This window comes from Pleurodeles waltl, chromosome 5, assembly GCF_031143425.1.
Source record: "Pleurodeles waltl isolate 20211129_DDA chromosome 5, aPleWal1.hap1.20221129, whole genome shotgun sequence".
Classification (NCBI taxonomy): Eukaryota; Metazoa; Chordata; class Amphibia; order Caudata; family Salamandridae; genus Pleurodeles; species Pleurodeles waltl.
The window spans coordinates 154,355,006-154,382,243 of NC_090444.1; the positions used below are offsets into that span (position 1 = coordinate 154,355,006).

Consider the following 27,238-nt stretch of genomic DNA (forward strand, 5'->3'; position numbering starts at 1 on the left):
GTTATAATTTTTTTTAAAATCTGTTTAATGTATAACAAAGTGTGAAAAAAGAGAATAACATGTCACAGCCCATTACACCATCGTCACAGCAGTCGGGCAGCAGGCACGTTTGGTAAAAACATTATACATACCTCAAGGCATTTGCCATACTTCTTAGTACATGTAAGAGGAGGAGAGGGGAGGAGATAGGATATATGAACATAACTATGATTTCTTTAGTAGAACCAACCATTTCTGTTAGTGTCTGTCATATATTCTTCCTTGGGCTTTATATTATGGTGCTATCAATGAATTGGTATCCCATTAAAAGTATGTCCATGTAGCGCGTTTGTGTTTTTAAATGCCATAAAGTTTGTTTCTGGTTGATCGTAATTATTCCTCTGCAGTTTTTCTATTGATAAATGATGCTGCCGCTGCATATTGTGATTTATGGCAGCGCAATATGGGGCGATCCTCACTGCCGTGTTATACACACTTCCACTGCGGCCCAGGTACTATGCTTATTCTGTGTGGGTTGCGTGTCCTGATGTCCATCCTCCCACCAAATGTTTGTTATACATAATAAGTCTGATGGAGACTTTGTTCCATCTAATTAGATCTCTTGTGGACTGTCTAGTCCCTCCTTATCCATTTCGAAACGACAAATGAGGTCTCATCTACAGTGTATTTTATTTGACTAATGACACAGATATGCATTTGTATCAAGTATATGTGTATTGGTAAAGTGCACTGTTTCTCTAACAGCAGTCCGGTTGCTAGTTTAATCACACCAAGCAGAGAATTAAAGATACAGGTCAATATGTGACAATGTATGGAAACTGTTGTTGCATAAACTACGACTCTGGCGTTGTTCTACAAGGTTAGCTTTCTCACCCACGTGACGTGGTAGAACTCACTTAAATGCAGTGCTGAGTGTGAAAGACAAGTTATTGCAGCACCACAGAACCACACGCAATACCTTGTGGCAGTGGAGTTATTGCTTTTTGGTTACTAATAATACCTGCAACGGGATCAGGAACAGTGTAGTAACAGAAATAAACCTATTGGCTTAGTCACAAGCTGAACTAAAATGAATAGACACTTAACTAAAAGGATTTAATACAACAGGGCAAACCGGTTTCTCAGCACATGTAAAACAACTACACAGAATATCATAAAAATAGCAAGAAGGCACACTGTGATCAACAAGAATAAAATGAACAATTTTAATGTGCTAAAAAGGTACTCTAAAACCTTGCACCCTAAAACCTACTTTTTTGCGCTACACTAAGAGAGAATGGAAAGTAGAGCAACTTGAAATCTTGAGTTTCTTAGGGAGAAGAGATGCACTGCATAGATTGTTGACAGTAAAAACTGTAGTTATCGGTGGAGGTATGAGGGCAGTGTTCCCTGCAAAGGACAAATGGGCTGCTGTCGCAGCCTTCCTCCAGGACTCAGCTTTAGCAGTTGCAGGGAGATGTAGCATCTTCGAAGTGCGCTGGCAGTAGGTGAGTCTGTCGTCCGGCAAACTCTTCTGCGATAATGTGGGCACAGGACCTCTCCCCCAAGTGGCCAAGTGGCTTCCCTTATACACTAAATCTTATCGGAGACTGGAATGCCTGACATAAGTTTAGAAATGTCTGACATAGATTATGTGCATCAAAGTGTGCGTGCCAGATATATCATTATGAATATATAAGGCGAAAGGACTTCGATCCAGACTACACTATTTTGATTATATGTCTGGATTTATTCTTATTTGAGCTTCATATAGTGATAAGTAAATACTTGTTCCAGACTGATGTCATATCAGGTGTTTTATCTGTGTCATGAGCTTAAGACTTGACACTTCCACAGTTTTTAAACAGATAAGGTCAGACAATATCTGCACCAGTGGCAAACATGACAATGATTCTGCATAGAGGTGAGGAAAATGGTGATTCCTTTTACTTAAAACTGAGAAGATGCTGACCTTCATTACCTAAGATAGAGTTGGGCCCATTTTTGATGGAGTCAACTTTACGTCACTTTATAGCAAGAGTGGGCGTGGTTAAAAACCCACAGAGATATTACAACAGGCTAAAGTGCTTGCGTGCTCGACACTTCTATCCTAGCCTCCAAAGTAGTCAGTAATCTGAGGGGAAATGCCTGACCTCGTAGATTGCGAAGCCGATTGTCTGCATATCCTCCCCCATCTTCCTCTGTACCCTTCTGTTCTTCTGAATTAGGCCAACAATGAAGGTGCAACCATCCTCGTTGTCATCTGGATCGTCATCCGCTTCCTCCAGCTTAATCAGATACTGTGGGTTCATCCAGAAAGTGTCTGAGTGAAAGAAGAGGATGCACATTGGTCTTATGTGGGCACACTAAATTATGATTAAAATATGAGAAATGATACATAGCAAACTGATAACTTAGTACTTAAAATAAGCCCCAAAATATTGCTTGGTAAATATTGCATCTATAGTACAGACTAGACAGCTTTATCTATTTGTGATCAAATTGGTTAATTCCCTCCTAGAAAACCTCAACAATGGTTGCAAAGATGTCCTTGGTGTGTTCATGAAGTCAGATGAAACATTCACTTAGTTGGTACTAAAATCTCCAAAAATTATCTGTTTGCTCCTGCAGCACACCATATAATTACAGATAATGTGCCCCATTCATCTAGCACAAAGAGGGAAAAATGGAAATGGTAGCAAGACAAACAGTGATCCGTTAAGCAGGTGAATGTTTTTGATGTGACTGGATTCAGTTTCTTGATCAACAACTCTGGTTGACTGCAGTGAAAGGCGAGGTGCCTTTACTGCCTTTACTCACCCAGACTTGCCAACCAGAAAATATAAATCTCTGTGTGAGAAGGAGGCGTTGTTGTGGAGGGAAGGGGCTTTATGATGAACTACCTTTGAGGCCCATCTTCCCCCATTGACCTCCTTCCCGCCCCTCTGAAAAAAGAAAAACACAAAGGTTGCTGGGGTGCAGTCAATGTCCTGATGTGTTTCCACACCTCCTAATGGACATCGGCTGTTTACAGCCTACTAAGAGGAGCTGGAAATCCACACTTTTCAGGAGTTTCCAGCAACTCTTACCTGCCACTGTGTGATTTTGCCTCTCCACTGGGTGACCGGGAAAAGGCAGCTGAAATTGTGTGACACACGGTGGCACCTTGTGAGTTGGCAGGTCTGCTCACCCCCACATTCCATATACTCATCATGTTGGAGGCGTGCCCAAGACCCTGGGTGCATCCTTATTTGGTTAGGCCTCAAGAGCTAAACAACTTCAGTTTACAAATTGATGGTTCTCTTATTACAAGACCATGGCTTTGGGAGTTGTACAACTTTAAAAAGACAGTGCCAGGGTACATTTCTTCGATTTACATCCCTACACAACTCATCAGACCACCCAGGTTCCTCTTTAACATCTTTGTTGTCCTGGATAGCAGAAACTTACTTGGGAGGTAGACATCAATGATCTCTGGTTGCCACAAAACATCCTCCATCTCGTCTCATTTGGGCCTGCCTTCAACTTATATATGTGTGGGGGCATGGCCTTTGATTCAATGTGGACATGCCACTGACCCTGCCTTCTATTCCATCATATTTCTCTGTATGAGAAAGCAAGAGGCCAGGCCAGTCTCATTTTGGCAGCACAAAGGAATGGTATGAAGGAAACCAGGGGATAACTGTTCCTCCAACTTCTTAAGAATGATGCTCCTCCCTAGATCCAATGAAAATGTAAAAACAACATTGTGGAAAATAAGGGCTGCACTATGCAATGGCACGTTTAACCACACATTACACAACTGAGCAAACCGTAAGCGCTCAATAATGTCCCCAACCATGCTACAAGGTTGAATGGGGTGTCTTAGTGAGACAGATACAATGGTGTAAAAACTTGGGATAGAACTCAAGCTCATTCACAATATCAGTACAAAACATGAAAATACTTTTTTCCATTTTTTGACTAATATGCCATCAACCTAAATAAGGTATTTAGAAGTTTGACTTAATTTGGGGCATGTATGCCTAGTAGGTGCTGAAGTACAAGTTACTTACCTTTGATAACAATATATCTGGTAGAGACATATTCTACTTGCAGATTCCTTACTTTAGAATTTCGGCCAAGGCATCAGACTGGATCTGGAGATTTTTTCTTCGAGCAATACCCTCACACGTCGGTCGACTCCATGGGCGTTGAGGTCACCCCTATGATATCGGGAGTAATACATAGACGCTGCCTCAGTGCAGTGACGTCAGTTTCTTTTCACAACTTTCCACGCCAAAGCGCAGAGCCGCGAACAACACTGAAATAGGTGCTCCAGAGCTAAGGCCCTGAATGGGGAAGCCCTAGAAATCAGTTTGAAAGCGGGAAGGATGGGCGGGTCGGTAAGGAATCTGCAACTAGAATATGTCTCTACCAGATATATCTTTATAGAAGGTAAGTAACTTGTACATCTGATAGAGACTTCTAATTGCAGATTCCTTACCTTAGAATAGATACCCAAGCAATGCCATCCTCAGAGGTGGGTTGCGAACCAAGATCATACTAGTAAGTCCTGCAGGACCTAACGACCAAAGTAGCAATCCATACGGACTGGACTGTCCAGGCAGTAATGTTTAGTAAACGTGTGCAGGGATGCCCACGTGGCTGCCTGGCAGATATCCAGGACAGGGACTCTGTGTGCTAACGCTGTAGAAGCAGCAGTTGCTCTGGTGGAATGAGCGCACAAGCCCTCAGGTTTTTTTTGCCAATGCCTAGCATATTTTGATTCAAAGAAGTACCCATCTAGAGATGGTACGTTTTTGCACAGCCTTCCCTTTCTTCGCACCCACATATCCAGTGAAGAGTTGATCATCCACCCTGAAATCTTTGGTACGATTGAGATAGAACGCCAACGCTCTTTTTGGATCCAGACAGTGGAGTCTCTCCTCCTCATGGGAAGGATGTGGAGGTGCGTAAAAAGTAGACAAGGTGATAGACTGGCTGACAAGAGAAGATGTAACAAATTTGGGAAGGAAGGAAGCCTTAGTGCATAACACCACTTTGTCAGGGTGCACCGACAAGTATGGGGGCTTAGAAGAAAGAGCCTGAAGCTCACCCTCTCTGCGAGCGGAAGTGATGGCAACAAGAAAAACAGTTGTGAAAGTAAGGATCTGCAATGGACAATTGTGCATCGGCTCAAAGGGAGTACACATTAGGAAAGTAAGCACAAGATTGAGGTCCCACTGAGGCATGATAAATGGAGTGGGACCCTTAAAGATTCGACTAACAAAAGGAGACTTAAAGAGTGAAGGCTGATTAGGCAAAGTAACAAAGGCTGAAATAGCCAATAAATAACCTTTAAGAGTGCCCAGAGCAGAGCCCTGCTAGGCTAAAGAAAGAATGAACAAAAGAACCTCAGAAAGAGGAGCAGAGAGGGGATCAACAGATTTATTGGTACATCATGTGTAGGAAGTTGGCTCTATATATACTATCTCAAAGTGAGAGATAGTGTGCACAGAGTCCAAGGGTTCCCCTTAGAGGTCAATAGTGGCAAAATTAGATAATTCGAATGCTCTATTTTGTGGTAGTGTGGTCGAGCAGTAGGCTTATGCGAGGGTAGTGTTAGGCATTTGTTGTACACACACAGGCAATAAATGAAGAACACACACTCAAAGACTCCACTCCAGGCCAATAGTTTTAATATAGAAAAAATATATTTTCTTAATTTATTTTAGAACCAGAAGATTCAAGATTTGAAGTAAATACAGAAAATGCAAGGTACTCCACATAGGTAAGTAAGGAACTTTGAACTACAGCATTAATGGCAATAAGCTATGTTAAAAATGGACACAGTGCAAACATCAACAGTTCTGGGGGGATGGGGGGAGAGGGATGTAAGTAAGGTTAAGTTTCTGAGGTAAGTAAAGCACTTACAACTTCAGTTACCTGGGCATATGCAGCCCACCGTTGGGGGTTCAAGGCAACCCCAAAGTCACTGCACCAGCAATACAGGGACGGTCAGGTGCAGAGGTCAAAGGAGGGCCCAAAACACATAGGCGCCTATGGAGAACAGGGGTCCTCCGGTTCCAGTCTGCCAACAGGTAAGTACCTGGTCTTCAGAGGGCAGACTAAGGGGTTTTTGTAGAGCACTGGGGGGGACCCAAACAGGCACCCAAAACACACCCTCAGTGGCACAGGGTCGGCCGGGTGCAGTGTGCAAAGTTACAGTCGGGTTTTCGGTAGAAATCAAGGGAGGGACCCGGGGGTCACTCTAGCAATGCAGGCAGGACACAGGGGCTTCTTGGGCCAGCCACTGACTGGGCTAGGCAGAGGGTCACCTGATGGTCACTCCTGCACTGGAGTTTGGTTCCTTTCGCTCCTGGAGGCTGCGGGTGCAGTACTTGGTCCAGGCGTTTTTTGTTCTTTGTTCCAGGCAGTCGCGGTCAGGGGGAGCCTCTGGATCATCTCTGCAGGCGTCACTGTTGGGGTGCAAGGGGGTCATCTCAGGTTACTCACGAGATTGCAGTCGCCTGGGAGTCCTCTCTGCAGTGTTGGTTCTCTGGAGCTTGAGCCCGGGGTGTCGGGGGCAGAGGTTGAAGCCTCACGCTTCCGGCGTGAGGAGTGAGTTCTTTAAAAGTTGCTTCTTTGTTGCAAAAATTTTGCTGAAGGTGAACAGTGCTGCTGTTCCCAGAGTTTCTTGGTTCTTTGGTTCAGGGCAGTCCTTTGAGGCTTCAGAGGTCGCTGGTCCCTGTCGGATGCATCGCTGTGCAGATTCTTAGAGTCTGCAGACAGGCCGGTAGGGCTGGGGCCAAGTCAGTTTTCGCCCTGTCGTCTCTGCAGGGCTTTCAGGTCAGCAGTCTTTTGTGTAGGTTTCAGGAATCTGATTTCATGGGTTCTGGGTCACCCCTAAATACTGAATTTAGAGGTGTGTTTAGGTCAGGAGGGCAGTAGCCAATGGCTACTGTCCTGGAGGGTGGCTACACCCTCTTTGTGCCTCCTCCCTGAGGGGAGGGGGCACATCCCTAATCCTTTTGGAGGAATCCTCTAATCTCAAGATGGAGAATTTGTAAAGGCAGGGGTCACCTCAGCTCAGGGCACCTTAGGGGCAGTCCTGACTGGTGGGTGACTCCTCCTTGTTTTTTCTCATTATCTCCACCAGCCTTGCCGCCAAATGTGGGGGCAGTGGCCGGAGGGGCGGGCATTCCACTAGCTGGGATACCCTTGGGTGCTGTAACAAAAGGCACAAGCCTTTGAGGCTCACCGCCAGGTGTTACAGTTCCTGCAGGGGTAGGTGAGAAGCACCTCCACCCAGTACAGGCTTTGTTCCTGGCCACAGAGTGACAAAGGCACTCTCCCCATGTGGCCAGAAACTCGTCTGGTTGTGGCAGGCTGGCAGAAACTGGTCAGCCTAGCATTAGGAGTTGGACTGGTATTCAGAGCGCATCTCTAAGATGCCCTCTGGATGCATTTTACAATCAATTCCACACTGGCATCAGTGTGCATTTATTGTGCGGAGAAGTTTGATACCAAACTTTCCAGATTTCAGTGTAGCCATTATGGAACTGTGGAGTTCGTGTTTGACAAACTCCCAGACCATATACTCTTTATGACTACCCTGCACTTACAATGTCTAAGATTTTGCTTAGACACTGTACGGGCATAGTGCTCATGCACATATGCCTTCACCTCTGGTATAGTGCACCCTGCTGTAAGGCCTGCTAGACAGGTGACTTACCTATGCCACAGGCAGTGTGAGGTGGGCATGGCACTCTGAGAGGAGTGCCATGTCGACTTAGTCATTTTCTCCCCACCAGCACACACAAGCTGTGAGGCAGTGTGCATGTGCTGAGTGAGGGGTCCCCAGGGTGGCATAAGACATGCTGTAGCCCTTAGAGACCTTCCCTGGCATCAGGGACCTTGGTACCGGGGGTACCATTTACAAGGGACTTATCTGGATGCCAGGGCTGTGCCAATTGTGGGAACAAAGCTACAGTTTAGGGAAAGAACACTGGCGCTGGGGCCTGGTTAGCAGGGTCCAAGCACACATTCAATCATAACTGGCATCAACAAAAGGCAAAAAGTCAGGGGATAACCATGCCAAGGAGGTATTTCCTTACTTCATGCCACAGATTTATGCCAACAAAAGGCGTATACTGTTTTGGTGGAGGGATGCCTGGCTGCCAAGATAACGTCAAACTCTTCAGGTGGATTCAACTGCCGCAGCTCAATCTCCACGCATGAAGGCGGAGATTGGACAGGTTAAGGTGGAGAACCGTCCCCTGCTACTGCGACAGAAGATCCTCCTAAAGACGCAGTCTGAGTGGAGGATCGGTGGCCATGCTCAATAGCTCTGGATACCATATTCTCCCTGCCCAGTGCGAAACCGCCAAGATGACTTGGGCCCAGTCGTTCCGGATCTTCTTGAGAATTCTGGGCAGAAGTGGTATAGGCGGAAAGGAAGCCGGAGCTCCACTTGAGACGAAAAGCGTCTCCGAGCGAGTGCCGCCTTGGAAACTCCAATACTCAAAACAGCTGACATTGCATGTTCTGTGCGGAGGCGAACAGATCTAACCAAGGATCTCCGCACTGCTGAAAGAGACCTTGTGCCACCTCCAGATGGAGACGCCATTTGTGATCAGCTATGCATTAATGGCTGGGTTTGTCTGCTCTGGTGTTCAGAGAGCCTGCCAGATGTTGAACCACCAGGGTAATGTCCTGATGTGCCAGGCACGTCCAGAGAAGCAGTGCCTCCTGACAAAGGGTCCAGGACCCTACTCCGCCCTGTTTGTTGCAGTTGGCGGTAGTGTTGTCCGTGAACACTTGCACTACTTTCCATTTGAGAGAGGGAAGAAATGCTTTCAATGCAAGCCTGATTGCCAGAGCTCCAAAAGATTGATATGGACCCCAGACTTCGCCGGAGACCTCTGATCTCCGCCTCACACATGTGGCCACCGCATCCTAGAAGTGACGGGTCCGTCACTATCAACAGATCTGGGTGGGGAAGGAAGAGGGATCTGCCATTGACCCAATGCGGATTCGAAAGCCACCACTGCAGGTCTTTCGCAGTTCCCTCTGATATCTGGACCATGTCGGAGAGATTTCATTGAAGCTGCACCCACTGGAACTTCAAGTCCCACTGCAGAGCCCGCATATGCCATATGGCATGTGTCACTAGCAAGATGCAGGAGGCAATGTGGCCCAGCAGCCTCAGAGTAAGTCTCACCGAAACCCAAGATAGAGGCTGAAAGATTAGAATCATAGCCTGAATATCCTGGACTCACTTTTCGGGAGGATACGCCCGAAAATGCCCTGTGTCCAGAATAGCTCCGATAAAAGGGAGCGCCTGAGAGGGAGTCAGGTGTGACTTCAGCACGTGTATAGTGAACCCCAGCATGTGCAGGAGGTACGCCCAAGTCTGAAGGTGGGAGACGACTTCTGGGGTGAGTCTGCCTTCAGCAGCCATTCGTCGAGGTAGGGCAAGGCTGAAACCTCCAACCTACGCAGACAAGCTGCAACCACCATCATCACTTTCGTGAACACCCAAGAGGAGGATGGTAAACAAATCGTTGGCAAAGTCTGTGGGCTGGCATTTTGGGAACATAGAAATAAGCGTCCTGCAAGTCCACCACTACCATCCAGTCTCCTGGGTCCAAGGCAGACAGGACCTGAACTAGGGTGAGCATTTTGAATTTCTCCTTCTTGAGGAATAGACTGAGGTCCCAAAGGTCTACGATAGGACTTAAGACCTTGTCTTTTTTGAGCACCAGAAAGTAGCAGGAATAACAACCACGACCTACTTCTGCTACAGGGACCCTCTCTATGGCTCCCTTGGCCAAGATAGCCACAACGACCGGGCGCAGAAGTGCCATATGATCCTCCAGGACACTACTGACTGATGGAGGCAAGGTTGGTGGGGCAGATTTGAAAGGGAGGGAGTAGCTCCCTTCGAACGATCTGCAAAACCCACCTGTACATAGTGATGGATTCCCAGTGGGGCAGGTGATGGTAAATCCTGCTGCCAACTGGAACGGACTGACTAGGAGGGTTTGGAGGCTGCAGCAGCGGCAGAGGTGGACTGGGAAGACCTCTGGTTCCCTGTCCCATGCCCATGTGGGATTCCGCGTCCTGTGCCACGCAATGGCTGAACAGCATGGGTGGCATGATGGCTGGAATAGGGACAGGACAGGGAGCCCCTTCCAAGGCTACAAAGGGGCGAAAGGTGGACTGTTGGGGATGAGGGACCGAGCCATAGCTCGGGAGTCCTTGAACCTCTCCAAAGCAGAGTCTGCCTTGTGTCTCCAAAGAGACGGGAGTCATCAAAGGGCATGTCCATAAGAGTCTGTTGGACATCCCCAGAAAAACCAGATGTACATAACCAGGCGTGGTGCCTCAAGGCCACTGTCGTCGCAACCAACCTACCTAGAGAGTCAGTCGTGTCCAGCCCACATCAGATAGTGAATTTTGCCATGTCTCTTTCATCTGTGACAGCTTGGGAGACAATAGCACAGGCTTCCTCTGGTATCTGTGGCAGAACTTGCGTGACCGTATCCCACAGAGAGTGGGTATAGCTGCCCAAAAGGCATGTGGTGTTCACTGACCACATCAAGAGACTGGAAGAAGAAAACATCTTCTTCCCAAATTGTTCCATCATTTTTGATTCTCTATCCGAGGGTGCAGAAGGGAATGTGCCCAAGGATGAGGATGCCTGGATGACAAGGCTCTCAGGCGTGGGGTGTTGGGAAAGGAATTTATGGTCATCGGGGCGGGCCGATGGCAGCGTGCGATAATCCTGTTCACAGGAGCTCCTTCCCCGAATTTGTACCCATTAGAAAAAGGGTCAGAATCCAACCTCGGGTGAATAGGCCCCATCGACATCGGGAGCATCGACAATCAAACCTGTGCTGGGGAAGGTCTCAATGGTACGATCGGCGCGGATCCGAAAGCAAATCGGGAGGGGACTTCGGTGGCCAGAGCAGGAGCCGCCGCCGCAGAACCTAAAGGCCCCCCGACGGTTCCATAGCGGGGTCACCTACCAAAAAATGAAGCGCATGGCCTCATAAAAATCCTTTAATTGGGCAGGGGTCGCCCTGGCTCCTGGAAACTCGGGGAGGCACAGAGCCGACCCAGAAGCAGGCTCTGAAGATGGAGGCTTCGAGCGTCTATGCTCCTCCCATATCGCATCAGCCGAGCGATGGGGTGAAGTCGAAAGATGACAGGATCTCTTCGACTTCTTCTTCTTCTTACCTTGAACCGAAGACTTCGAAGAAGAAGAGTTTTGGTGGCTCTGTGACCGGTCTCGAGACCTTCCCCTCGAGCGAGACCGGACCTACACGGAGTCGAGCGCCAGGCCGCCATAAGCTTGAGGGACCGCTCTCTCAAGGTCTTTGATTGCATTGTCCGGCACTCGGAGCATGACTTCCGGTCTTGGTCGCCCTCCAGGTACCATAAATAAACCTGATGCGGATCCGTCACCGACATCATGTGGTCACAGTCCTCGCACGGTTTGAAACCGTTCTTCTGGGACATCCCTCGACGCACCCGAAAACTCACAAAAAATCCGACAAAAGAGTCGAAGTCGGTCAAAAAGTGACCAAGAGTAGCTCTCTCCAAATCAGAGCGTGGCACGGAAAGAAAAGAACTGACGTCACTGCACTGAGGCGGCGTCTATGAACTACTCCCAATGTCATCACTGCGACTATGACGCCAAAGATGCCTGTGGAGTTTACCGAAGCTACCTACCGATGCGCAAGGGTATTGCTCAAAGAAAAAATCTCCGGATCCAGTCTGACGCCTGGGGAAAAATTCCAAGGTAAGGAATCTGCAACTAGAAGTCTCTATCAGATAAGTATTATTACTTCTCTTCTGAATTCCAGGAGGGAAAATGTCTCAGTGTGATATGGTTCAACAATATGAAAAACCTCACTCTGTCCCTCTCAAAAAAATATTAATCTTTTTTCAGTGCTTGTAGGGATTTTAAATATCTCCAGAGTTTGGCTCCTGTAGAATGTGTATAGTCCAACACAGTGATCTTGCCTACATGCAAAGCAATTTTTCTTTGGGCTGCCACATTGTTTTAACTTATGTAATATGTTTTGAATTGTACGGAAGTCTGAACAAGTGGGAGTCAATCAGAGTAGTGTTGTATGTCTGTTGCCCTTTAATGAGTGTGGCATCAGCATGAAATACTGGACAGAGTCGAGTAGGTTTGCAGAAATGGCATTGCCACCATCAACCTGAGAAAGCAGCTGTGGTTTGTAAGATTGTATGTGGTATATAGGGATTTATCTTGTATACAAATCTTCAACTCTAGGTACCAAATGATTGGAAGTTTGTCTCTAATGATGATCCTCTTGTTTATTTTAGAGTAGCCTTAAAAAGATTACCTACCTACATTATATATAAAGGGATTAAGGAACACAAACGTTGCCACTGTCGACACAAACTATACTACGGATCTGAAGTAAAGCCATGACACTCCTTGGTTGGTGGGGCAGATCAAGCAAGAAACCCTCTATGGGTCAGTACTATGCTGAAAAACTTGCCCATATTGAAGGGTTTTGGTAGGTGGCAAGCTGTAGGCCTTTCTTAAGTAGAGGAAATGAAAACCTTTACTCAAATGAAGAGAGAATATTACATGAGCTTCCTCAAAATGTTTATACCTGCAGCTGCAACATGTCCTAACAGTCTGTTTGACCCTAATGGTCCAGCCTACCAGAGACTATCCTTCTATAATACAGATTACTGTCCAACATATTGACCACAACACAAAACCCTGTTCAAGAATACATAGAAATGCTTTGAAGGGCTTCACATTCTCTGGGGAAAAGACCTAGACGCCTTCAAGATGTTAAATGGGAGTCCCTATTGATGCATCCAAAATAACAACAGGCATAACACTAATCCAACTAAAAATCCTACCCAACGCTTTCTATAACAGACGCAGGCTATATAAAGTAGGTCTGACGGAAAATGATAGATGCCTAACATGTAGGGAGGGTACTTTTATACACAACATTTGGGAACTCTGAAGCATACCTGAAGGAAATAGTGGAGAACTCTAGGTGGTATTGGATGCAAGGGTCCCAGTGACACCACATCTATTCATTCTGGGCATACCCAGTGATCAAGACCTACCCAGAAACACACTCAACACTCTGTGCACTTGGGCTTATGATTGCCAAGGAATATATAGTGAGGTAATGGGGAGCCACTTGTACCTCAAAAGGTTGTGCTGGTGTGCCGGAATCAACCAAGGCACGTTGGCACATTGAGTATTTTTTTAAAGCAGAGGGTGTCTTTGGAAATTCCAAAACATAGGGGTGTGGAGGGAATATTATGAACTGGTGGAGAGCATCGACAACCCCCTCCAGACTTCCAAGTCCATCTGAGGCCACAAACAAAAGATGGTTCAGTGAGAAATGTAGTCAATAGGAGACAATGTAATGCTTGGAACTCTGGTAAGATTGCTGCATGTCAGTATGACAACATCTTGATCACAGTCGTCATAGATGCTCTAGAGCTTTGTTATGTTTTATTTCTACTTACAACCGTTTCTCTCATCAGAGACTTTCATGCTTTGTGAGTAAAAAACACAATAAAAAGTATTTTAAAAAAACAGTACAGAAATGTGCATCAGACCTATTGCACATATTTCTAAATGTCCACAAATATCAGACTTCATGGGTGCTCACCTCATTTGCATGGCCTATTCCTGACAATCTACTAGAAGGATGGACTATTCCTCACCTGCTTCACCACTGCAGGAAAATCTACACATGTGGTACAACCTCTGCCTTCATGTTTAGCATTTTCGCACATAAAACCACTTGGATCTTATTTTGTGAAGCAGGACGAGATTCTGTGTGGAGTTCATTCACTGTTTAGGTATGTGGGGCTGCATGTGTAAACCATTTTATGAATTGTTCTCTAGATATTTGCCCACTTACTACTCCTTTATCCTTGCTCTATTTGAATGGATGCTCATTACATTGCCAAGGCATTTTGACCTGCACGCATACTATACAAATACCACAACGTCACTGTTATGGGGCCACCCACTATGACTTCTCTGTCACAATAAAACACAACCTTACTTGGATAATTCCTGCAGCCTCCAGCAGTAGAGCCTCGCCTCCAGTTCCCATCAAACTTAGTTAGGCTCCACTTCTTGTATTTTTCACTGTTCAGAGTGTCTGGAGTAAGGTTGCAGATCTCCAGCCGGGAGTAATTTCTCAAGAAATCAGTGAATGACATCCTAGTAAAAGCAAAGTGATTACAATAATAAATACTTCATTCAGCACTGCTGACAAAAATATCCAAAATCACCTAGAATACAGAAAAGCAGTGAGTACTTGGATGTTTTCCAAAAGTTGATGAAGGATTATGAACAATTGCAACTGTGAATAACCTGAACACTTCAGCATTTGTGACCTGGATTTAGATGGCACAAGAGAAAGGCCCATATCCACCAGAGAACCAGAACCAAGTTCCTTTAAGGATGGAAAGCAGGACCACTTGTGCAGCTGCATCTCACTCTTCTCCACTCCTCTCTATGCATAACCTACAGACTTGCAGCGACAGGACAAGAGTAGTGGCTGCCAATCATGAACAACATCAGCACACTTCCCACCCGGCAACACTTGCACTCTTTATCCTTCCAGACACAACAGTACCTTGTAAGCTCCACCTTCCAACCAAGCATTAGCTATTGAGTAGCATGATACAAGTTCTCCATCTGCAGATTGCAAGAATACATTTACCAGACAAACCTCTGCGTGACACAGGCCAGAACCTCACAGCTCAACGGAGTGTGAGCGAACAGCAAAATAGTGAAAGGAATGTCCATGAAAGTTTGTTTAACTCAAATGTGTCATGCCAATATTGAAGGGCAAGGCGACCAGGAATCATTTTATGGACAGATGATCAATGGCTGTTATTCAGTAAAATGCTTGAACACCCTATGGCTGTAGTAGCACTATTTAAGAACTGTAAATAAATAAATATATATGTACTCTTTATGAGGCTTCCTCTACTTCACCCCACCTCAGGAATGAAACATCCATAGGTATAAGTCTCTCTGTTTGATTGTCCAACTCACGAGGTCTGCATTTTGTTATCATGTTCTCTTCTACCCTAGGTTTGTGGTTACTTTGATGAAGCAAAAGTCACAGCAGCCAAAGAATCAAGAATTGAAAACTGTTATTACAGTGTTGATTTTGACGTGCTATGCATAATAATATACTGACTCTAAGAGCAGAGGAGGGTTAGTGGTTGGAGCGCTTCTTAATGCAAAGTAAGCCCTACTTGCCCCACTATGTATTTCATTGTTTGCCAATGGAGTATTTGGCTTGTACGTTTTAGATATTGTGTGTAACTGTTGTCTTGTGCAAACACTGCTGGGTTTGCTTGTAGAAGCTTTGTGGCATACTCATCAAATCTGAAGATCTGACAATCATCACTTTGGATATTTACCTACTTGCATGAGTTTACGGGTCACATGCAATAGTTTGGCCTTTTTTGACTGAATGACTTGTTTTTTAAATGAACTAATTTTAAATATATTAAAACGTGATTTCTCTTGTACTGTGTATTGCAAAGAAACCTATCTTTGTTAAAGTGTGCATTTCAGTAAAATGTTAGAATATAGGGAAGAAAATGGGTATAAGTTTACGCCTTAATCTGCTTGATAACGAGGGACATTTTTTTGGTGGTGGGGCCTCACTGCATTCAAATATGTTTCAATCTTTCTCATGACCCACCAGAAGGATGAGCTTCCTGCAACCCCATCTCAGACTGCTGCACTGTGCCGGCGTTGCAGATATACAGCAAGTATAGATTCCCAGATAGCATTAACAATAGGTCAGTTGCGTCACTGACTAAGAGCCATTCGCCTGAGCTCCAGAAGGCACTAGGCTAGGCTAGACAGTCAAAGCTAGCAACAAAAGTAGCAATAGCCAACGCTAGCAACAAAAGTAGCAACAGCCAAAGCTAGCAACAAAAGTAGCAACAGCCAAAGCTAGCAACAAAAAATGATCTAGAAACCAAAAGGGGAAGAGTATGGATTCTAATGAGTCCTAGCCTAAATGATATGTAATTGAAGTGAAATGTCATTGAAGTGACATGATGTGAAGGGTCTCATGCCTAAAGACAAGACACCACCATACTTCCTATTACTCTTGCACTGCACTGTGTGCAACAAGGTCACCCTCTTGTTTTTGTATTTTTGCCTTTGAAGTACATACTGGCCTATTACTAACTTTATATCCACTAATGTGTAGAAATGAGGAGCGCTACTTTTTCCACGCATGCTGTGATTCAAGCAGAATATGAAGTTGGGTCAAATATCTTCAGGTGAATTATCCTGTGTAGATACACTCATTGAGTATACTCGTCCTCAACAGGCAGGATCGCTTCTTCTATTAAACGTAGTGGTAGGTGAGCCAACTCACAGAACAGCTGGTGTAGATTCTCCTGGACCTGAAGTTTCAAGTTACCATGTTGTGACTCACACAACACAATTTATACAATTCAACTGGAACGCAAGTGAGAGTACAAGAATCACCCCGGGTTCGCTTGTGGGTTCCGCAGTGTTTTTTAAATTTGTTTGCATGAACGTATTTGTGTGTTCTTATACGGTCATCAGACCTGCATCTGCAATCAAGTGATATTAAAATTGTGTTATTTTTCTCTCTCGTTTCTCTGTGGTGCTTTTCTAGGAAGTTGTTGTACTGTTTATCCAGCTGTAATATTGATGCCTGTGTGTTTAGACTCCGAGATTGCCTAATGATTGCATGACTTTATTGTTCATTTTCTAAAACCACTAAACTATTCTGAAATTTAAAGAAATTATGTTCTTTTTTAAAGTTTCTTGTGCCTTTTCTAAATGTTTTTTTAAATCAGTGACACTGAAATTTCTTGGCCACTTCACGGTGGGCAGTGCCAAATCCCCCCAAGGTGGATTATCATTTTTCATTTTGATATTAATCACTTACTCGGGATTGTGATATTTTATCTTGTAGCTTGAAGAGTATGTACTTTTGGAAGTCATGTTAAGTTTGACCATCCTATCGCCTTCGTGAATTTCCCCCCAAAATCTTCTTTTTTCACTTAAGTTTGTATCTACTCTACCATTAATTCTTCTGATGCTAAGTGCCTTTTTAGGGTCGAGCCTGCGTTGCATGCGCTCGCGCATGCGTATCACAGCGAGACGCTTTAGTATTTAGAAAAGGGCTTGGAGCCCTGTCAACTTCACGTCAGTGTTTTTTATTGGCTTGTGGGCTTGCCTAATAAAATCTGCTTGCTTTCATTTGTCGAAGGCACGCATATGTCATGCCTTTTCCAGTGGCTAGCCCTCCTCGAGCGCAGCGACTAAGTACAGAAAACATGCGAGGCTCGCTGTTTTCCATCGGGCTTGTGGACTTCTTTTTCTCTAATTTACGAGCACGATCTCGCTTGGCAGAAGTCGAGCGCTTTACATAGTTAATTTCACTTTTTCGGGTTAGTTACATAAATGCACTTTTGCCCGATAGGTGAAAAGTCGGGTTAGGAGTTTACAACACAATCAGCTCTAACATGAGCAAACGCGAGACCCCTTACATTGTAAATGCTTGTTTTTTCTCCCACTGTGCTTTCATCTCCTGATCCATTGCCAGGCACCACTTTGGAAACAATTTACTGCCCGTATATCAAACATGTGCTTACAACCATTTTTTTCCATTTAACTTACTTTTTTGAACTTTTACTTAGATTTACTTCGCATGTGTGTGGTGTTGTGGGTTTCAGATTTGCTGTTATGCGTTTTTAGCTTAAGTTAACATTATTATTTTGTGCCCAGAAAATTATTCATATTGTCCACCATGTTCAACTACTCTTATTAGATAATCTTACCAAAACTCTCCATCATCACATCGTTTGATGAGCCTGTCCCGCACCTCCGGGTCAACTGAATTCCATTCTGCGGAGCTAAAAATATAGAAACATGCGCTGGTGTCAATGTTCGCAAATTAATTAGCAAATTAATGATGAAATCAAAAACATGTCTACTATTCAGGTTCTTTTAAGCAGGTCAGGTCTATCAATTATTGGTTTTGAGAGGACCATCCTCAGAGGTGGGATTGGAACCCTAAAGTATTCATAACATAGAGATCTCAAGGCGGTGACACGAAGTGGAAGCTGCAAAAACAGCAAAGAACCCTAGATCCAGAAAGCGAAAGAGCAGGGGACTTTCATAGACTCACTTGTCACTCCATCGCCCAGTCCATTCCACCTCTCCCCAGGGATTCCGGATTCGGATCAGCTTCTCCTGACTGCCTCTATATTCCACCTGCAGGACAGACATACAGAAGCACTTAAATGAGACTCTCAACCCCAAATATCATACCTGTCAAGGGCTTCAGACAGTAGCTACATGCACCAGAGAAACAGCCTTCATCTCTTGCCTAGAAGCAGCAACAACAAAGATACCAGGTGCTCACTTCTAGAGCTTTCATTTACCATCAGAGAAAGTGAATTCACCTCGACATACTTACTATGAAGATGCAAATGTAATTTCCCTAACATGCACTATTATACTTTTGTCAGTTGTGAATTTGGTGTCCTACCTGTTTGAAAACCACTAAAACCTTAGTATCATTACACACTTCAATGCATTTTTTCTTGTTTGTTGTTCCATACTTTGCACTGCTCATTTCTGCTGAACCACTCTAGCAAAGTGCAGCCTCTTTCTGAAGTTGAGATAGCAAAGTGACGATTTTACAAAATAATGAGGGGTAGATTTAGGCGCCCCCTTAGCGCCTCCCTAACGCCACCAAATGTGCTTCGTATTTCAAATATGGTGCATCATGGTGGTAGTCAGGGGTACTAGCGGTACAATTTTTTATGCTTGTCCGGCGCTTTGGAGGATTAGCGTCAAAATGTTTGACACTAATCCTGCAAAGCACCCAGAGGCCAATTGAAAACAATGGGCGCCTCCCTTTAACGCCTGCTCTTAGCAGGTGTTACAGATGCTGATAAAAATGATGCAAAGAAATCTCCCAGATTTCTTTGCGTCATTTTTTCAGCTCCCTTAGCGCTGGAATGCCCTCCTTGAATACATTATGCCTGGCGCAGGCATATTGTGGCGCAAGGGGTTACAAAGTGGCGCAATGCAAGCACTGCGTCACTTTGTAAATATGGCGCACTGTTTTTGGCCTTCCAACGCCATATTAGCGTAAAAAATTACGCTAATGTGGTGTTGGAATGTCGCTAGGCCCTCCTAAATCTGGGCCTAAGAGTTCACTCTTTTTAGTGTTAGTTGTATCAGTTTACCAAGGTCTTCTTACATTCTTCCACAAGAAGAACCTGGCACCTGGTCGTTAGGGCCTATCTACAAGTTCAATTTACATCATATGTTTTTGCTTCCACTTAATTGCATTGAAAAAGTGTATAAATGTAGCATCAAAATGTATGAATATTAGCATTACATGCTTCAACTGATCGCAGGCGAAGCTTTGATCGACTGAAGCAGCAATTGCTTTGCTTATTGTGCATACTTGCTGGCTATTTTTACATTTAAAGGCTTATATCTAAAATACTTATATGCACTATGCCAAGTGTTGTGTTTACTTTTACACACTCTGGTAGTTGCAGCTCTGATACCTCGACTAAATAGCAAAATGACAGTGGTTAGTAAAAGCAAACCAAGGACTAGACCTTTGCCTCCCTGGTGAAATGGAGTCTTCTGGTAATCCTAATGAACAGACATGAGACATGAACATCTGACCTCCCTGCACAGATTTCTTTGTATAGCATTAGAATGAAAAATAGGTGACTGCACATAACATTTTACCTTTGGATTATAGTGAAGACTAAACAGAAAGACACAGCCACACAAAAAAGCATTAGGATTGTGGTCCACAGTTGCATTTGCTCAAAAGCCCTTGCACGCATCCACAATTGACATCCCAGAATTGAAATACCAGGGCAGTTATTTGAAGATATTTGACAAAGGCACGTAAACAACTCTTCCTTGCAGGAAGCATTTCATGATAAGCACCATTGAGTATAAACGTTCATTATGGAGATGCTACTTTATTTATTAACATCTTTCCAGTTGTACATTGCGTGCACCAGGCAGTGCTTAGTTTGTGCCGGTGGTTGTATGTGGTTGGCACCAGCACTCATTTTTGGGAACCAGGACTTCCCATGGTCAATCTTTGACCCAGTGCGAGAGAGAAAGATAACCAAACAGTGACAATGGGAGAATGCTGGGATGCAAACCAACTCGCAAGAGAAGAATAAAGAGACAGGTTATCATTCTCTTTTGGTTTGATGCTTTTATCTTTAAGGGGTCCTTGTGGCTGGGTATCAAAGGTACGTGGTGGAATGGGTTCGGGGCCTTTGCACTGTACATATAACTGCACTTTCAGGTGTTAAATCTGGTCACTGCCAGCAGACACACAAAACTTTAATAGAAAAGTGTGAATATGATGGAACTTGGGGGCTCTATTGACTACACTGCTGGCCCCATTCGGAGTCTCCTATAGTGTTGCAATTAATGTTTCTGCAAATCTTGGTTTAGCTCTAATTATCAGCCAAGATATAATTACTTTTTCCTTTCACTCTTGACCTTCATGAAGTCTTACTTTTGACTACTGCATTGATTTATTTTACGAAAATGGCTGATGGTGGAGAAAGCTCCTCCCATCAGGCAGCCATTTCCAAGCAGGTTGACATTCTGATGTGCATCTCCAGCAGAACTTGTCCAGGGGAGCTAAACTTCACATCGTCAAAATCTGGCGAAATTTGAATTTCACAGAAGCCTTGTTTCAGAAGCAATCAGTAACAAATGACACAAGGTTTTAGATACTTCAGCTGTAAAGGACACGTAACAGTGTTATAGAGAAATTTACCCTGGATTCTGGTACTCTCAACTACATGAAAAGGTTTTAAGTGTAACTTGTGGTACAGAATACAACACACACGTGACATTTACATTAAATGTATTTGCATTAATGAAACAGTAGAGCCAGATGGATAAGTTCACCACAATTAAACCAAACTCTTATGCTAATTGATTTTAGACACACGGGTATTTTTCAACAGAAAATAAAAATAAATAATGCAATAAGTTTTCTTTAAATTATAATTTTGAACTCATGACTTCTTAAGTAAACGGAGACTTCCTTTTTGAAGTGATAGGGTTGTACACGCCCTTGAGGGGTACTTGAGTCATACAAATGCCATCTTTCCAAGTTGGAATGTCTTTCTCCATGATGTACTTGACTACTTCTGTGGTCTAATACAACAAGCAACCACTCTCATGCATTCTTAACACTACGTCAAAAGAAGCGTTCACAAAGGTCCTACCTCTTCTGCAGCGGTGACTGAGTACGCGTGGCCCTTCACCAGCTTCTGGAATGTGACTGCCTCCGTCTCAGCTGCACTGGTGATCTGGAAGCATCAAGAAGAAAAAAATGAATGAAAACCCACTGAATCCTGTGGAGTCTTTGCGGGAGAGTTATTTAGCGAGGTAGTCACCGTTCCAAGAGGTTATGTGTATGAAAGTAAAGTTCAACTTGCAATAAGGATGACTTGGGATCCTCTGCCCATTGTGGGCATGCAGGCACAAAAAAATCCCGCTTGGGTGAGTTACCCACTGCTCTCTTTGGAAACAGTTACTCTGTTTTCATCCCAAGCATTGAAGGCCATTTAACATCAAGACTTTGACTTGCTGGAGGAGGAAGTCTGCATTTATGTTTGCAAACCAGGGCTGCCAAGGTATGGTACTCCATCTGCTGTTGGACTTTTTACAGCACTCTGCTGGCTTTTGCCTAGTCTTGTGCTGTACAAACGACACATACATGCATATATGAAGCAGATGACGTGAATGGGTAACTCCGGCACATGGAAGGAGTCAGTGACTTCGTAATATCACCAGGGTGATCTTGGGAGCTAGAGTCTCTTCCTACAAATGAGACACACTGAGAAGCAAAACTGGAAGACTGGCAAAGATGGGGATAGATGGAGAAAGGCATATTTTAGCAGTAAGGAAATAACCTAATATCAAATCTTAAGAAGGTTAAGATCTCTTTCTTGGAGCTTCAAGGTTTTCTTTATCGTACTGTATCTTGGTAATCAGAAACATCTTGGCTGTGTATTCAAATTATCGCTTTGGGGAGATCTTTCTTGTTTTTGGTCCTCATGTTGTGTCTGAGCAAGAGGTACACTACTAATTTAAATGAGTTACCATTTTGTGATGGAAGAACAGAAGGTTTGTGTCTACTTAGACCTGCATTTGTAAACCATCGTAAGTTTCTGGGCACCATACCGGGTCACTTTATGATTATGTGAGGGCCTGTGAGTAAAATGCATGTGTGTTGTCTCTATCAAGTGCATAAAGGTCAGTTTGTGTAGTATTTTCTGGATGGTGAAAGCATTCTAACTTCTTCACTGAGCTGCTGATACCCAATGAGTACAGGAAGGTGGTGCAACTTCTGATAACGTTCCAATGTTATTAAAAGGCTCATGCTTTTGTAATTTCTATGTCGATTAGTGTATCCTCAGCGCATATTCTTTACTCTTATGGAGCAAATCGGACTCAGATTCATCTGCCATTTCAACGAGACATTAGAAGAAATACAGACTTACAACTTCATTCATAGTGTTGAAATATTCAATGTACAAAGTGAAGTTATACGACAATGCACGTTTTTTGACAACTTTAAGGTGACATAAATGTCGGTGTTCAGCTTAAGGCTAGGAGCAGCATTATCCCCATTTATTTGTGTATTTAGCGGTCTCGTATAGCACTCCTACATATGGAAGCATTAGGGTGTTTTACAGACAACTCCGCAATTACAAGTGTCTTCAAGTTCAACAAAGGTAGAACATGAAGACATAACAGATGTTCACGTGAGCGCGTGCTAAGGAGAGCGGTGGTGTGAAAACAGGAGCAGTGTGGAGAAACAGTTCTGCAAATAGATTGAGGTCATTGGTAACAGAGGTAGCCCTAATCCAGCAACAGGTGACAGAGAGGAGTCTTCAGGTGTTTGATGAAGGAGGCAACAGGGCTGGGCAGAGTTCAGCTGCTGAGAGGTAAGAAGCTCCATGCTTAGTTGTGGCTTGGGTGCAGGATCACGTCTCTGAGAGAGACATTAAATCTATAGAGCTCAATTTTAAAAGACATGTAAGGTCGTTTTGACAGCCAGAAGTGTAACACTTGAATAGATAGGAGGTTTCTGATGGAGAAATTGCCTTGTGAGAACGTGGTGGCAGCTAATTCTGCTAAAGAGAAAAAAGTCTGAGGCAGACAAACCTTCCTGGGGTGATGAGCAGTCAAGCTGCAGGGTGGAGAATTGCCTTCCGCAGTGCAAGACCTGATTAGGAAACCCTTTCTGGGACTCCATCCACAGTCTCATCTGCACATGTGATTATGTGCAGCTGCTCTGAAGTTGCCTACGGACAAAAGGTGTTTGACCTTCTTGAAGGAGTAGAGGAGGACATAGATGGGTGTAGCCATCTGTTGATCTGAGGGATTTTAGTGTGAGAGAGAAATTACGAGAGAAGCCATCAAGTTTTAGAAAAGCCAGTATTGAGGGATCGGCGCTGCACCTGAGGGAAGGCGAAAAATGCTGAAGCAGCTTAGTTTTTGTGAGTTAAACAGAAGGAAGCTTTCTGACATCCAAGGAAAGGAGTGCAGAGTAGCGATGTCCTCAATCGACAATGTTTTGAGGTTGAGTTGCATGTCATGTGCATATTGGTTGGGACATGTCTGCATTCGCAAGGATCAGATACAGGAGCTCTAGAAAAATCTGAGCTAAGTGGGAGCTCAGGTCAAGCCCCGAGGTATACTGGAAGAAAAGGCTAGAGTTTAAGATTAAACTCCCTATACTCTTGTTGGTGCCTGTTTATGAGAATTCAGGAGAACCAGCTCAGGACAGGAAGTCTAAAACTCATGAGGCTCTGGAGATACAGTGGTTAAAGTAACTTGTTGGTTGTATGTCAATTACATTTACATGGATCACAAGCACAGTATGTGTTGCTGGGATTCTCTCTTTCACCTTTTTAATGAGCTTGGAGAAAGTCCTTAAAAGAAAATACCAACAACCCAACTCACGTCAATGGAGCATCCGAGGAGGGAGCCCGTCATCAGGGCCTTCTGAATGATCTTGAAGAGGTTGGGCGGAGCCTTCTGCAGCTCGTACCACTCTGCGATTCCACCAGTGAAGTCCTCAAAACCTTCAGTTGTGGCACCTCCTGACAGAGCTTCATAGGATCCATTCAGCCTGTATAGAAAACTGTTTGTTAGCAGGCACCCTAGATTTGTGTATTTCTTTATTTTGTTAAGCTCTTTTCTGCCTCTAATGTAATAAGAGAAGAAGGTCAATGTTTTATTCAAGTGTTTATGTTTTATGAGCACTACATCGATAGCCCACTTTACAAAAGAATGGCCTTCCTTCTCCTCTACCCACCCTTCAAACGGAAAAAAACATATTAGTTTACCATCTGTGAGAATCATTATTTGAAAAAAAAAGCAGATATACGACTTAGCAGCAGGTTTACCCTCCAGTTCTCTTCTATTACTAACTATTGGCAGCCTTGTGCATTCATCTGACATTAGCAGAAATTGTCTGCAATCAAGAACATGTGATTCTGAATATAGGCGACAGAGCAAAGAGAAGTGATGGATAATATTAACTCCAGTGATGTAGTACGCAATGTGTTATTTGTAAAGCGCAAGGAGAGCCAAAAGGCAGCGGGGTCCTGTACAGGGGTAAAGACAAATATGCAGATGAGTGATTTTAGAGGTGATTTTAGAGGTAGCTGTTTTCGGGAGGAGAAGTGTACTGTTTCTGAATCCTCATGAACCAGGTGGCCGATGTAGTGCTTGGAAGTGCTAATCATATGGATACATGACCTAAACAATCTTTGTGAATAGCTGACAAGAAGAGAAATTAACGAGGAAGGTCTCAACATGCAGAAAATGTGTTCAGGGAAGACGATTCAACAGTTGCAATCTCTTAAAATTCAGCAATAGAGCAAATTGTATACAGGATGAATCGTTTAATGTAGTATGTTTGTAGGACTTTAAATAGGGTGGGTTCCTCTCGGTCTCAGATCTGGCAGTAATTACAAACTGACATTGCAAGGGGTCCTCTTCGGGCTCTATGTTCCTGACCTTCACTTTGCTGACAAAAACACAGTTTTACCTAATCTTGTATTTCCTAAGGAGGTTTGCAAGATTGTGTTTCTTTGGTTGTTCCTCACAGTGCCTGTCAGTGAGTCACAAATATGTTCAGAATGCATGTGCATCGAATCCTTCACCTCTGCCGATCTCACCGAGCAGTGGGCATGTGTGCTAATTGGCATTGCTATTCTATAAAGTGTGTGAAGAATGTACACAGTTGTTGAAATATTGACAGGGCAAAAGTAAAATAAAATGCAGTGCTTAAATGTGAGTGTGTGTGTTGTGTGTGTAGGGGTATGGTGAAATGAAGGAGATGCAAAGAAGTATGTGCAGGAGAGAGAGAAAAAAAACAGGTGCTAAACCGGAAAGTCGTGAGGTTCTTGATACGGAGATGGAAGATTTCAAAAAGACCTGGAGAGAAAAAAGGTCTAAGGGCCATATGTACGAACACTTTTTCCCATAGACACAGAATGGGTAAAACCCTTTGCTACATCTGGCCCTAAATGTCTAACAAAGAGACTTGCAGAGGAAAGAGATGTGCAGGGGAGACCCAGAGAGATTGAGACCCTCTGAACAACACTATCCCTTCCACAGACTTTAGTAATGTTTAATTCACAGTCATATTTTTAGAACTGAAACATTTTCAATTTCAATTAGTTACAACAAAATCGTTGTTACTTATTTATCCGATACCGCTAATAATCACTGGCAAAGCCAAAAGGTTTGGCTTTTAGGTGCATGTCTATTACCGTATGATATGTCTGGATGAGGTAACAGGAAATTCATAGAGAGGCACCATACATAGGTTTACATGTATAAGCCACACCCTTACTTATCTAGACCACACTCCTTGAAAAGGATTGATAGCTCCACTTCTCAGGCCACGCCCCTTAGAGACCCCCCTCCTCAAACTTTTTGATCCCACTTAAAGCCCTGTATGTTTCTATATTTTTAATAAGAAATTGATTTGCATCTTTAATAACTTATTTTCAGTTTGTTTCCTGTACTATTTAACTAAATTAGCTGCAAATTCATTCCATTTTTTCCTGTAGATTTCAAAGGTTACTAGTTAAAAGGTGGTTTTAAAAAGACTGGTGAAATTGGTTTGCAAAAGACTTTTTTTTTAAAATAACACAAAGGCTAGTAGTACAAAATGATACATATGTAAAAACTATTTTAAAAAAATGTGCACTGTAAAAACTGTAGGTAAAGAGACAGTCGGATCGTCACATAAACAGTGGGACATATAAAAGTTTAGAAACAATGAAATCTTTAAATCCTTGCAGGTTTACTGGGCTTCTGTGGACCAGCTTACTTACTTAGCATATGCCTTCTCCATCAGGGCACTCCAGAACTCATTGCCCTCCTTTGAATGAACAAAGACAAGTTCTCCATCCTTGGTGGGCAGCCTGTCATCGATGACCACTTCCACCCACTCACCATACTGCCAAAACTAAGAGAATTAGGAAAAGGTTATTTAAAGGAACAATGTTCCAGCTCTGAGCAAGGTATGTTAGACAAGCAGCCCTTGACAGTGGAGCACGCTAGAATGATTTGCAGAGATACTGAATAGTTGCCCTGGTAAACAAAAATAAAAAATAAAAAATAATACTTATTTACAAATGCCATCTATTGTACTGCTCAGTTACTTATTGGCCGTTTTCTGTAGTGCATACTAAACATAGAGTGTCATAAAGTGCATTACACAGTACAATTTTTTTGTAATAGGTTATAAGACTCATCGGATATAAGCGCTATAATTACTGCTCCTAGGTTTCATGGTAGGCATATTTTTACATTTCTGTCTGTACGTATCCATATTTATGTTCTGCTCATTTCATCTGTGTATGTTCATTTTTTTATGTGAAAATATTAAGTTATAACTGCATATTTTTGAACTTATTTACAGGTAAATGTACATGTATGTTTGGACGACAGACAAGTTTTGAAGCTTGAACAACGAATATACGATACATTTATCCATAAACATCAGCACTGTAGCACATGCACATTTGCAGCTCTTTTAGGAAACCTCCTTTTCAGGTCTAGAGCACCCAAGACCTTCTGAATCTACTAAGAATATATGGATAATATTCTTATTTACAGGGGCTT

The 27,238-nt window shown here is 43.6% G+C and overlaps 1 protein-coding gene across 1 annotated transcript in view; it reads right to left on the reverse strand.

Annotated features, from left to right (window-relative positions):
* LOC138295492 (calpain-2 catalytic subunit-like) overlaps nucleotides 1–27,238 on the reverse strand; it is a 196,360-nt gene that overhangs the window by 82,773 nt on the left and 86,349 nt on the right. The window contains exons 4-10 of the mRNA XM_069233832.1: nucleotides 26,446–26,579; nucleotides 24,056–24,224; nucleotides 21,307–21,390; nucleotides 18,198–18,283; nucleotides 17,848–17,922; nucleotides 14,055–14,215; nucleotides 2,133–2,302 (exon numbers count right to left, since the gene is read on the reverse strand). Of these exons, the coding sequence (XP_069089933.1) occupies nucleotides 2,133–2,302; nucleotides 14,055–14,215; nucleotides 17,848–17,922; nucleotides 18,198–18,283; nucleotides 21,307–21,390; nucleotides 24,056–24,224; nucleotides 26,446–26,579 (879 nt within the window). The remainder of the gene's footprint in view (nucleotides 1–2,132; nucleotides 2,303–14,054; nucleotides 14,216–17,847; nucleotides 17,923–18,197; nucleotides 18,284–21,306; nucleotides 21,391–24,055; nucleotides 24,225–26,445; nucleotides 26,580–27,238) is intronic.